We start from the raw sequence: 12,879 nt of genomic DNA on the forward strand, positions 1-12,879 counted from the left end.
GATACAGAACAATTATGGAACATTATTTTCATATCTGCAGTGGTCGTCGAGGGCCGTTCCTGGGCCATGTGGCGATTAATGTTAACCAGTCCATTTTTTGAAGTCTTCAATTTTGCATCATTTCGTATTACTGGGGATACTTTATCCCCTATTTCTCAGATTACCCCTCCTTGACCATCCTAGCATGGACAAAACATGGCTACTTGCCTAGCGTGCAAGTGCTTTGGACGGCCAAACAGTACAGTACATCACAATGTCCATTTGCTCCAACAAATGTTTCGCACGACCCTTGAAGCATATTAATCGATAAACCTCTGACACTATAAAGTATTAGTTCCAGAGGATTTTGGACCACTCCAGACTTTAACTTCAAACTGGGCCTACTTAGAATTTCTAGTGACTTTGCAAAAGTAATTTCCTGGAAAAAGTAACCTTTTCAAATTAGTCCCAGACAATGATAACGTGATAAAAAATAAATAAAAAAAACATCTAAATGCTTTTGCTAAAGGCAATACATTACAGGTAGCAGTTGGATCTTTACTGTCTGTTTGGATATGAGTGACCAGTACTCAACATTTCTAGCATATTTGTGGGCAAATAAAATGGCCTTTAAGTTAGCTGGTTGTCTGTCATGTACACACGAAAACCCATATTTTGAAATTGATTTCTGTCTTGATTCACTGATTTTTAATCCTCTCCTGGCCAATAATTTCCTCTGATTCTTTTGCAAAATCAGTTTATAGTGCCCACTTCTCAGTTTTAAGTTCATGATTTGCAGAATTCATGCCCAGCTATTTAACAGTGGCTAACAGTCAATTCAAATTCTCAAACCACCCCACCCCCTCATCACAACCCCCCATTGTACTCCTCTTTCATCTTCTCTGTTCATTAATGCATTCATCATTTCCACCACACCTTGAGGCACAATGTTTTTTTTTTCACCACTGGCAAAAAAATGTTCAACTTTGGTCAAAACATTTGTTCACATAATTAGAGAAAAATATGGGAAACATAATTTAAATAGCAATGATTATATAATAGGTTGGAAGTAAATAGTATTGGCAGATTAAAGCATGGCTAAAAGCACCAGCTCAAAACAGAAAAAGTCATCTTCAAATAAATCAAGGAAAATAGAAATGGAATTTTAAAAGATTACAAACGTGAACACACAAGGTTCTTTCAATACTAACCCTGTGACAATTTTTGAAGAATATTTTTTACTTATTGATACCTAGGTCATATTTTCTTTCAATTTTCCTTCTCTCTCTCTCTCTTCATCTAGTAGCTCAGTGAAACTGATTAAAGATTCTTTTTTGAAATCACGACATTTGGTTGCGTAGCCTAGATCCAAAAACTGTGATTTGTAACCGACACATTGATCATTTAATAATAGCTTTGAACCATGGTTTGGCTTTTTGACAAAGACATTTTGGTTACTTGGCCTTTATCATAGGCTTGTAACCAACAGATTGATTGCTAGATAGGCGTCGAATCGTGGTATGGCTCTTTGACGAAGACATTTTGGTTACTTGGCCGTTAACATAGATTAGTAACCAACAGATTGATCGCTTAATAGCTTCGAACAGTGGTTTGGCTTTTTGACAAAGACATACTGGTTAATTGGTCTTTAACATAGGCTTGTAACCAACAGATTGATCGCTTAATAGCTTTGAATCATGGTTTGACTTTTTGACAGAGACATTTTGGTTACTTGGTCTTTAACAAAGGTTTTTAATCAACAGGTTGATCGTTTAATAGCTTGGAACTGTGGGTCGTTTTTTTTTGACAAAGACATTTTGGTTACTTGGTCTTTAACATAGGCTTGTAACCAACAGATTGATCGCTTAATAGCATCGAACAGTGGTTTGGCTTTTTGACAAAGACATACTGGTTAATTGGTCTTTAACATAGGCTTGTAACCAACAGATTGATCGCTTAATAGCTTTGAATCATGGTTTGACTTTTTGACAGAGACATTTTGGTTACTTGGTCTTTAACAAAGGTTTTTAATCAACAGGTTGATCGTTTAATAGCTTGGAACCGTGGGTCATTTTTTTTTGACAAAGACATTTTGGTTACTTGGTCTTTAACATAGTCTTGTAACCAACAGATTGATCGCTTAATAGCATCGAACAGTGGTTTGGCTTTTTGACAAAGACATACTGGTTAATTGGTCTTTAACATAGGCTTGTAACCAACAGATTGATCGCTTAATAGCTTTGAATCATGGTTTGACTTTTTGACAGAGACATTTTGGTTACTTGGTCTTTAACAAAGGTTTTTAATCAACAGGTTGATCGTTTAATAGCTTGGAACCGTGGGTCGTTTTTTTTTGACAAAGACATTTTGGTTACTTGGTCTTTAACAAAGGTTTGTAACCAACAAATCTGGCCGCTTGGCTTGTAACCACGGTTTGGTTGTTACCATGACATCTGATTGCTACACATTGACAAAAATTATGGTTCCTTAGTTTGGCACGGTTTTTGAAACCTAATGACTTGGGTTAAATAGAAGACTCGATTTACGAAGACCTTAGTCTGAGGTTGCACTTTGTCTGCTTACCCCCCCCACCCCCATCCTGCAAGTTAAAGACCCCCCTTTCTCTTCCCTCCTCCTCCCCCAACCCAGCTGCACTACCATTGCCAATACCTGTATCCGTTGTTGTGTGTATAACAGTATCTAACTTTTTCATTTTCCATTCATTCCAAATGTTTAGCAGTTAATGTGTTAACTTCAGTCAATACTGCCGACCTTCGAGTCATTAAATGAAGATTTCAGGCTTCAAAAAAACAAGAAAGACCGACAAAAAGAAAGAAAAATAATGTTGCCGTTAATTTCCAGAAACGTTTTGTGGGTAAATCTTTTGAAGGAACAAATTAGAATGACCGTCAACAAAAACAAATGCAAAAGCCCCCCCCCCCCGAAAAGAAAGAAAGATAGGCAGAATTTTTTGGATCAACCAAAAGTTTCTTGAGCTGCGTAGACAAGGTAGAGGAACCCGTCGTCGTCCTTCTCCTGTTGGTAGACTTCGCAGATCGACGTGGAAACACTGACCATACTCTTCTGATTGACCAGGAGAAAGAAGGCCTGGTTGGGACTCAGCTGTAATCTCCTCCTGAAATGTAGAAAAATCGTACGAGATTATTATTGTGTAAAAGTAAGTTGGCCTGATGTTTCGATCCTAGCAGGATCTTCCTCAAAGGCTAATTGACAAGTAACAGTAACAGAAGGGACAAAAACACGCACAGAATACAGACAGGTTAATGAGCATGGTGAACACAAAGAGATAGATGTAAGGGGATTAGTAGACAAGGGATGGAGAGAAGAAAGAAAGAAACCAACAGGGGAAGAGGATAGGTAGGAGATAAACAGTGGAGGGACAAAGAGAGGATTAAGGGAAGGGGATAGGGAATAAACTCTCTAGTGGATAAGCAGTTTGCTAACAGTTTTATTTTATATTGAGATTATTATTGACCGGCAAAACTGCAGCACCGGTTTGTTTTAAATGGTCGGTCAAAAAGGGAAAGGGGTGGGAGGGAGAAGACATGGTATAGGATGGGGACAGGAAATGGCTGGGAAGGGAAAGACGATAAAAGGGAAAGGACAGGATTGAAAGGGAAAATTTGGGGTGAAGAAAAAGAGGGGATGGGGATATGATGACAGAATTGAAAGTAGTCATCTCAAGTAAAAGGGAATAGGAATCGGACAAAGGATAAACTTCTACCCCCCCCCACCAACCCACCTCTCAACGCCCCAACACACACACGCAGACAGAAGCACTCTGAACCACCCCACTACAAAGCTGATAAGATCTTCCTTTCAGGATTTTTTTTTTGGTGAATAGTATTTGCTCACACATACTTTCTAACAAATTGACATATAATATGATATATATGTATATATATATAGCTAGGATAAAGGAATCACCTGACAATTTTGACGAGTTCCCCCATGGTCACATGATCTGGAACAAGAAACTTGGCTTTGTCTAACAGTGGGAGGTGTTTCTCGTTTTGATACCTCTCGATAATGACCTGCGAAGTGAAGAATGTGTACGTAATGAATGTGTTCATATCACAGTATGAAGGATACGTATTCTGCAGGCTTGAGGAGGTACGGACAGTCATTTAACACATAGGAATAACTTATCATGGTATCGATTGACTTCGCCAAATGTAAGATGGTTGAACATACATATCACAGTATGAAGGATACGTATTCCGGCTTGTGGAGGTACAGACAGTTATTCAACACATAGGGATAACTTATCATGGTAACGAATAACTTCCCTAAATGCAAGGTGGTTGATGTATACATATCAAAGTATGAAGGATACGTATTCTGGCTTGTGGAGGTACTGACAGTCATACAACACATGGGAATAACTTATTGTGATATCGAATAATTTAGCTAAATGCAAGATGATTGATGTATACATATCAATATTTTCAAGTTTTTCCCGAGAATTAATTTCTACAGGTTCATAAACCTGAACAGCAATCATACACAAATAGTTGCTACATTATTGTCGATCATTCATTGTGTATAATATTTAGTTCTACTGAAACAATAAACATTTGGATAAACGCAGACAGGATAGCGCTAGCCTGACCTACTCAACACTGCCAATCTAATGAATGAAGGCAGCCAGGGACTTAATTCTACTCACCGGGATCTTATTCGGATGTTTAATTCGTATTTCTTCCACATCATGTTGCCTTTGCTCTGTAGAAAAAAAAACATGTATTTGTCACAGTCATAAACTTTAATAGATTTCAATTCAAGCCTCAGATGTAGTTGTGAAGATGTCAAGGCAACTTTTTTAGGGGGTGTGGGGTGGGTTGGGTGGTGGGTTTCAACCACCAAGTGGTATAGACACTGTAATCTATGTATTCTAATACACACCACATGATGTACTGTACAATATAGCTTCTTCTATTATTGCCAGGCTTGGGGCGATTACATCTGAATGTAATCGATTACGATTACGATTACTTGAGAATGTATGATTACGATTACAGCCTAAAGTTGAAGTAATCGATTATGATTACATTGTAATGTAATCGTGATTACAATCACGATTACATTGTGGTTACTTGCACAATCCTCTGCATATCTGTTTAATATAACTCTCTGCCGGGAAATAGGGCAATGAAATAGGGCAAAGGAAGGGCATTTACAGTATATACGGACAAAATTGTGGAAGTATATCTACAATTCCTAGGCATTACACATTTATGCCTTAACACGTTTAAGATGTGTAACCCATAAGTCCAGTAAAAAATACAATTTAAACAGAAAATTAAACAGACAAACAGTTGTGTATGCAAAAGGATTGTGAGCGCTGAGAGGCAGCATTGAACAGAATAATTCAGGTGATAAAAAATCCTTGAATATGGCGATCAAATCCCCAGTACTTCTTAGTATAAGTTTATTGTGCTAGAGAATTCTAGAAGCAGGAACACTTCTTTGGTCACACTAAAATCCAATAGTAAGAATTAGTTTTAATCATTTCTACTGATTTTGCCCTTCTCATTCAAATTTCACTGTAATCATAAATGTAATACGATTACGATTACTTTGCCCTTGTAATCGATTACGATTACGATTACTTTGTAATTTTCACAAAAATAATCGATTACGATTACCCCAAGCCTGATTATTGCCACATCAGGAAATTAATAACAAACAATTAACAATGAGCTTAGGCCAATCGCAGGCATTCCAAACATTATACAATGTATAATTTACAAAGCAAGTGTATGTGTATTTATTTTAGATCCTCCTGCAAGCAGGAACTTGCGAAGAAGCCATCATTGGCTTATCAAAGCCGCAAGCTGATCAAATTAGTTTCTAAGATTCATATTTAAGGTCCATGATTATGAATTAACAACTCTGTAACATTTATGACATATATTAATGTTGGAGTGACTCAAACTGGGGATCTTATGATGGAAAGGCACCGGCGTTAACCGCTGAGCTGACACTCCTTAACCACTGAGCTAACACAAGTCAGATGAACTCAGGTCCACAACAAATTTCAATTTTGTTGTAAACTTATATATGCAATACTTCCGAGCATGCAACGCAGGGAGTAGTTCAGTATTCAAAGTTAGCGTAGCAATGGTTTACAGACCTGACCATCTCTTAAAAAAACTATGGTTCATGCATACAAAACTGCTATGCATCATTGCACTTGTTTAGCAATTTGACAATATTGACAACCTAGGCCATGTGTAATGTGTAACATGTATACTGATAGCTACTGACACAGACAGCAGATAAATGTAAGGATCAAGTCCAGTAACTCACTTGTTGTTGCTTTTTTCCCATTTATTTTAACTCAAACTAGGTTTGTGAAGTGTTGAGAGGAATGTTAATGGTGGCTTAGTTTGCTAGCCTTACATTTATGCATAGCCTATACTAGGCCAGTATATCGTAAACTAGGCATTGAGTAGAACTAGAACGGTATCCAGTCAAAACGTCCCTTTACCAAAACGTCCCCGCTTTTTTAAGACCAAAACGTCCCCGCTTTTTACCAAAACGTCCCCGCAGTCAAAACGTCCCCGTGAGTCAAAACGTCCCCGCTTTTAATATCAGTTGTAATACAAATGTGGATGTTTTTAGTTACAATCAAAGAGTAAGGATAGGTATAGTTTAGGTTGAAAACACGTTTTTTAGGATTGGGAAGTGCCGGACATGAGGGCGGAACATTTTTGAGTATAATTTTCTGAGGTAGGAAATTATAAATAGAAAAGGGAATGCAAGAGGGGGCTATAGCAGGATTGGCTGGTTTCTGAATGAATATATGCGATATTGAGGGAAGGGAATAAAAAAGAATTAAATGTCAAATATCAACACGGGCACGTATCGTAAATTTTACTTCGTAAAAATAAACGATAAGTGATTTCACTCAATTTAAAATATTATAGAGATATATTTATATTGTATAGTATACGCATCCAAAATCTTTTTTCATTCCTCTTGTATAATATTTTTTGTTTTCCTTAATTCGTTAATTCACTAATACTGCGCAGGCCTATACTTTTTTCTACGATATAGTCCATGATTTATTTAGCGCCTGTAATTCAACTTGCATGCCGATAACTTAGCAAAATTATAACTTAAAATTAATATATATTCACAACTGTGAATGAATCTGATAGACGGGGACGTTTTGACTTACGGGGACGTTTTGACTTAGGAGGACGTTTTGACCAACGGGGACGTTTTGACCAAAAGCGGGGACGTCTTGGTACGGGGACGTTTTGGTAAAGGGACGTTTTGACTGGTAAGCACTAGAACTTATGTATAAATAATGAATCTTCACCGTATGTTCTTCTTTCCTTGAATGTTTTCATTCTTCCAACGTTTACCTTCCTCCAAACGATTAACGGTCCTGCCTAACTAAGTTAGGCTTGCTTGTAAGTTGTAGGCTAACTGACGGTGTTACGCTAGCCTACACTACTCAAGCAGTGTAACTTTGGCTTAACTGGAACTTAAACTTAACTAGCCTATCAAGCAACTTCAACAGACTGTCCTATTGCAAACCTATAACAAATCTTGCAAAGTTATTTGGAAAGATGACTTTCTTGGTAAGGTTCAAAGAACGATCTAAAGATAATACAAATAACAACAGACAGGGACAAAAGTAGACCAGCTGTTATGTGTTTCGGTGGTGATTCTCTGCTGTTGGACAGTACACACTAACGATATTTCGCTACTCAGATATCTGATACTACTAATAGTACAGAAAGGTAGGCCTAGTTGTGTCGCAATACTATTGGAAAATATTGTACGTGATGATGCATTGCTAACTTTAGTACTGTTGTTTACCTTATTAACATAATGTAATAAATATGCATAAGATCGTCACTTCCGGTCAGAAGACACAAAGACGATGTTCGCGTTGATTAGCTATCTACGGGCGTTTATTGGTAGAGCGCCCCTATTTTTGTATAGTTTCTGTATTATCTGTCTCTGGTTTGCAGGAGGCTCTAAGATAAACATCGGGAATCACCTATTTTCCAAGAAATGATCACGCCATTGAATGTTTTTCTCTTCCTGTAAATACATAAAAACCAAATATATGAGGAATTTTAAATTCACTGGATAAAGGCAAATTATGCAATAGTACTGATAATTCGTCTAAACCCTAATTCACGTGTTACTTTTTAAAACTGGAATGTAATTAAGTGAGTTGTTCTTGGGGCAATTTATCTTCAAATTTGTGATTAATTCAACTATTTTCCCTTCCGCTTTCTTTCCTAAAAATCCGTCTGTTTTGACATTAATGCTCACAGCTTTTATTGTAACAATGACTTTTTTTTTACCTTCCTGTGTTCGTTTTTTTTTTAAAGCGAAACAGGCGTAGTTGTGATATCTGTAAAAACTACGTGTATTTACAAAAGAATTCGACCTAATAATAAGTGTCGCTGTTACAGATTAAAAAGTTGTTAAAGTTTATTATCACTTTAAATATTCAAGATTCGAAATGGACCAGTTATACCAGTGGGAGGAGGATGGTAAGTTGGGGTGAAGTTGGAGAAAGCGGGGGGGGGGGGGGGGAGACAGGGAGGATTGGATGCTGTAGACTGTTAATATACAATGCTATACCAGTCCAGGTGGTAGTTCTGCAACACTCAACATTTCTGAGAAATGACCCTTTTAAACAATTGAAAAGTTCATCAATTAAAAGTGACTGGACTACTAAGTCTAACGCACAGACCTCATACGCAAGACAAAAATCGATGGAAATAGACAATATTTTTATGACTTCACAAATGACTTATTTATAATACATTATACATATATATCAGTGACCGCTGGTGTTGATCTTCATTATCCATGGGTGGATATGGTTTATTATAAATTCAAAGAACATGGTTCATATAATAAAGGGTTTGACATTAATATTTACGTTTGCACTCAACAGCTGACGTCATTATCAATTTAGCCTTAAAGGAGCATTCCAGAGATACAAGATATTGTAAAAGTCAATATATTGGAAACTGGATTAGTTAATGAACCCATAGTAACCTCATATATATATTTTTTCCGACTGAACTCACACTTTACGTTATTGTACTTCTCCCAGGTCTCATTTACTCCAACCGGGGTATAAGGTGTCTTGCTCAAAGACACTTAAGGTGTCTTGCCCAAAAGACACTGAAGTAAAAAGTCCGGCCAGGAATCGAACCGGCAATCCAATCAGATCATGAGATATAATTCTTTGATCGGCAGTCCATCGGAATATAAAGGATAATTTTAGAGAGACTAGATATATCAAGAAAGAAAAAAATGAAGGATATAATGATGTCGATTTCTCAGTATGTATACTACCGACAAACCACTGAAGGCAAAATAAGCAAGAGGAGGGAAGCGAAAATGGAAGCTGACGTCACTGAGGGAGTGGGGGGGGGGGGTTATTCTCCAGAAGACCTGGCAAGACGTCTTTCTGTAGAACAAGCTAATCCCCAAACTCCTTCCCGATAGCCGGGCTGCGATTTTTTTCCTGTCTAAACAGGTTTCCAATTACGGAGTTTTCAGCCAATCAGATTGTGCGCGACGTCAGCATCAATAAAGACCATCGCTTGAAAGTTAGAAGACATATACTGAACCAACAGAGTGATAAGGTCCATAGGTCTTAAAATGTATAAAAACATGAATGAGTTTATTGAAGCTGAACAGATTAAAAAAAATATATATATAAGACATAGGCGGGATTAACGGTGTCATTTTCCTTTTCTCCAATCTCCTTTTTCCCCTGGCCTTATGCTCCTTCTTAGCAGACATAGTTTGTTACAATGTTAGAATGTTGAGTATTCCTTCAAAGCGGAAACACTGTCACGAACTTATTTTATGCAAGTAGATCGTAGTACTTATATTACTAGGGATAAACCTATGCCCCATTGCCAAAAAAAAACACCTTCAAAAAACAAAACAAAGAACCAGCAGTAATATGCATTTCGTAGTTTTCATTAATGTAATGATAGAACGAAAAACGTAAAATGAAGTATTCCTCTGCTAAATCTGCTAAAATGTTGTGGATATCACATTTGAATTGTGCTGATCCGAAATTTCTCACGAAAACTGCACCCATACAATAATAGAACGACCTGCAACTTGTTTACAATCAACGGACCACAGAGAAACCGGAATCGGCTCCAACAATATAGGTCATTCTCACATGTCGTATTCCACACACAAATTGTCGAAATGTTCAAATCAGTTGAGTAATCCTTTTACAGAGAATGAAATCGATTTAGATAGGAAGCCTGAAAAAAACAATCACATATTTGACTTGATCAAATCTCCCATGGGTGGAATAATTTCCCAAAATGACGGGAAAATTAAGATGGAAGAAATTTTGCTACTCACATTTAAACGCATTCTGGTCAGGAATACTAAAAAAAAAATCATGCATGATCATTGCATATGATCTGTGGCCTACATTTCATCGTAACTGAAAACTTTACAGAAGACCCTGTTTTGGCTCCTCACATGATGAGAATTTTTTTTTTCCTGAACAACTTTGCTTCACCAACATCCAAATGTTATATATCCACAACATTTCAGCAGATGTTGAACAAAACGCTCTAGGATGAGTATAGCATTTTTTTAACATTTCAAGAAAATGATCTCTCGTGGCCTCAACTGACCTTCAAATTTATAAAATATGATAGCTATAGTATGACAACTAAACTCACACAAACTACTGACGAAATTTCATCCAAATCGAATGAAAAACTGACGAAATGGCAGTCATTCAAACACGGTGAGAAAAAGTGACATAAATTCGGCAGAATCGCACGATCGCTTAAACTCAGCTGATAGCTTTCAGCTGAGCTAAAAGAAAAAAGCTACTTGGAATCGAAGTCACTTTTTATACGCGCCTTGCAAAATGGTGAATGTACTCCCCCCCCACTCAGGCGCGTAGCCAAGGGGGAGGGGAGGGGCAAAGGGGCGACCGCCCCCTTGCTCATATATATATATATATATATTTATGATATCGCTAGTCATTTCAAAATAGAAAATGCTTAGATGCAACTTACAAGGCCTGGGAAGTGCCATTTCCAGCGATCTGGGAGGCATTTCCGGCCAAAATTTTCTTGTACGCTTCGCGCCAAACATGGTGGCGCTACGATTATGCGTAGGCTTCGCCCCTTCCTTGGCATATTCCTCGCTACGCGCCTGCCTCCCTTCCCTCAATGAGCTGTATTGTGAATGGTATATTCAGTTTTATGATTCAATTTTATGTATAACTAAAAAAGCAAAAACAGTTTTCAATTGAAGCTATAGCGTATGTGAATATCACTTACAAGAACCTAACAAGCAAGCAAGTAGAAAAATAATAAATATATTTTCGAAAAACTTGCAGAATTCATTCATGACATATAAACAAAATATGCAAGATTTATTATGAAACCTACCGGTGAAACGGCAATGAGACAACAAGGTAGAAGGGAAATGAATATGAAAAAAAGAAAGAAATGTATTTCGGTTGTTTAAACTTGAGCAAAATTTAATCAAAAATGATACTATAGCATATTACAAAATAAATGAGCCCAAAAATATGCACAGAATTACAAGTATAAAGTTTGTGAATCGCTTTGCATGTGCTGCACATACTGAAAATTACAACATATATTTTTCACCGAAAGTTTAGTTTGGTCAACAGGTTTTTCCTCACTACCATGTCATGAATGAATTACTCAAAAATATGATATGAATTGATCAACTAAGATAACTTCCGGGTGTTTTAATCAAGTTAATCATCAAGTTAATGATGAATAATAGATCATTTAATTTCAATAATGAGAGGTTATACTATAACGTTCTGGCAGGATTGATAATAACACGCATGCATGGTTTTATTTTGAATTGATCAGGGATACATACCCAACGATCATATTTAACTTATATGTACATACTATGTATGTATTTTAGATCCTCCTGCAAGCAGGAACTCGCGAAGAAGCCTCATTGGCTTATCAAAGCCGCAAGCTGACCGAAGTCAGTCTCTTAGATTCATATTTAACGTCCATAATTATGAATTGTCAATTGTCAACAACTCTGTAACTGGACGACATACATTATTCTTGGAGTGACTCGAACCGGGGACCTTATGACTGGAAGGCACCGGCGTTAACCATTGAGCTAACACTCCACTTTCTGCTCTTTTTTTGCTGTTCATATTTTTTAAAGTAGAATGTTAACAGTTTTGACACTTTAACCTTCACCACCACGAGGTCATGTTAAAGAGTTTCTATAATTTATAGGTTCAGCATTTGGAAAACTCATCTTCGTTACAGTAATATAAACAGTTCTGATAAATCAAGAAAAAAAAAAAAAATAATGAAACTTGAAGCCCGTGTGGCTCGATGATGTCATAACTAGACTTGATCAAGTCGTCGACACCTTGTGTGTGTGTGTGTGTAGTGTGTATGTGGTTGTTCGTGACAGTACCCCTATATCACATGAACCTACTACTAATAATGTTCTGGTTTTGTGTTTCCTTTGACATTTCGTCGGGCCCGATACTGTTCATCAGTAATTTTTATCCCAAGTCATAAAAGGAAATTTGTAAACTAAGCATTGTTAGCTATGTCTGTTTTTTTTTTCTCGACTTTTACTCCACAAAATGTTGTCCGTTACGATGTACAAACCTACAAAGATCGGGGCCTTGCAGGGCCTGGGCACAAACCCGGTCCCTATTTATACTTTCTAATATTGGGTCCCTTTTATAGGGGCCCTGGCCCCGGCCAGCTGGAACAAAACCAAACCCGGGGCTGTGCCTTGTTATACAAGGAATTAACTTTAAAAATGGAAATATCACCTTAAATTTATCAACTTCCACCCAAAATGGCTGCTTTCAAA

At 37.2% G+C, this 12,879-nt stretch overlaps 1 protein-coding gene across 1 annotated transcript; it reads right to left on the bottom strand.

The window, feature by feature from the left end:
- Positions 1-196: 196 nt before the first annotated feature.
- LOC139983766 (microtubule-associated protein 1 light chain 3 beta-like) lies at positions 197-7,776 on the bottom strand. Its single transcript, XM_071997546.1, has 4 exons — positions 7,331-7,776; positions 4,670-4,725; positions 3,928-4,034; positions 197-3,115 (listed from the first exon to the last, which is right to left on the bottom strand). Exons 1-4 carry the CDS (start codon positions 7,359-7,361, stop codon positions 2,956-2,958), a joined length of 354 nt encoding a protein of 117 aa, XP_071853647.1. The 5' UTR covers positions 7,362-7,776; the 3' UTR covers positions 197-2,955.
- Between the last annotated feature and the right edge of the window lie 5,103 nt (positions 7,777-12,879).

The sequence above is a fragment of the Apostichopus japonicus genome, chromosome 16 (assembly GCF_037975245.1).
Source record: "Apostichopus japonicus isolate 1M-3 chromosome 16, ASM3797524v1, whole genome shotgun sequence".
Lineage (NCBI taxonomy): Eukaryota > Metazoa > Echinodermata > Holothuroidea > Aspidochirotida > Stichopodidae > Apostichopus > Apostichopus japonicus.

Coding starts and splice junctions, on each gene's coding strand:
- LOC139983766 (XM_071997546.1), bottom strand. CDS start 7,361: ATGAAAACATTCAAGGAAAGAAGAACATACG. Junction 4,726..7,330: donor CAAGGAAAGAAGAACATACG/GTGAAGATTCAT, acceptor TTTTTTCTACAG/AGCAAAGGCAACATGATGTG. Junction 3,116..3,927: donor GAACTCGTCAAAATTGTCAG/GTGATTCCTTTA, acceptor TCTACATTTCAG/GAGGAGATTACAGCTGAGTC.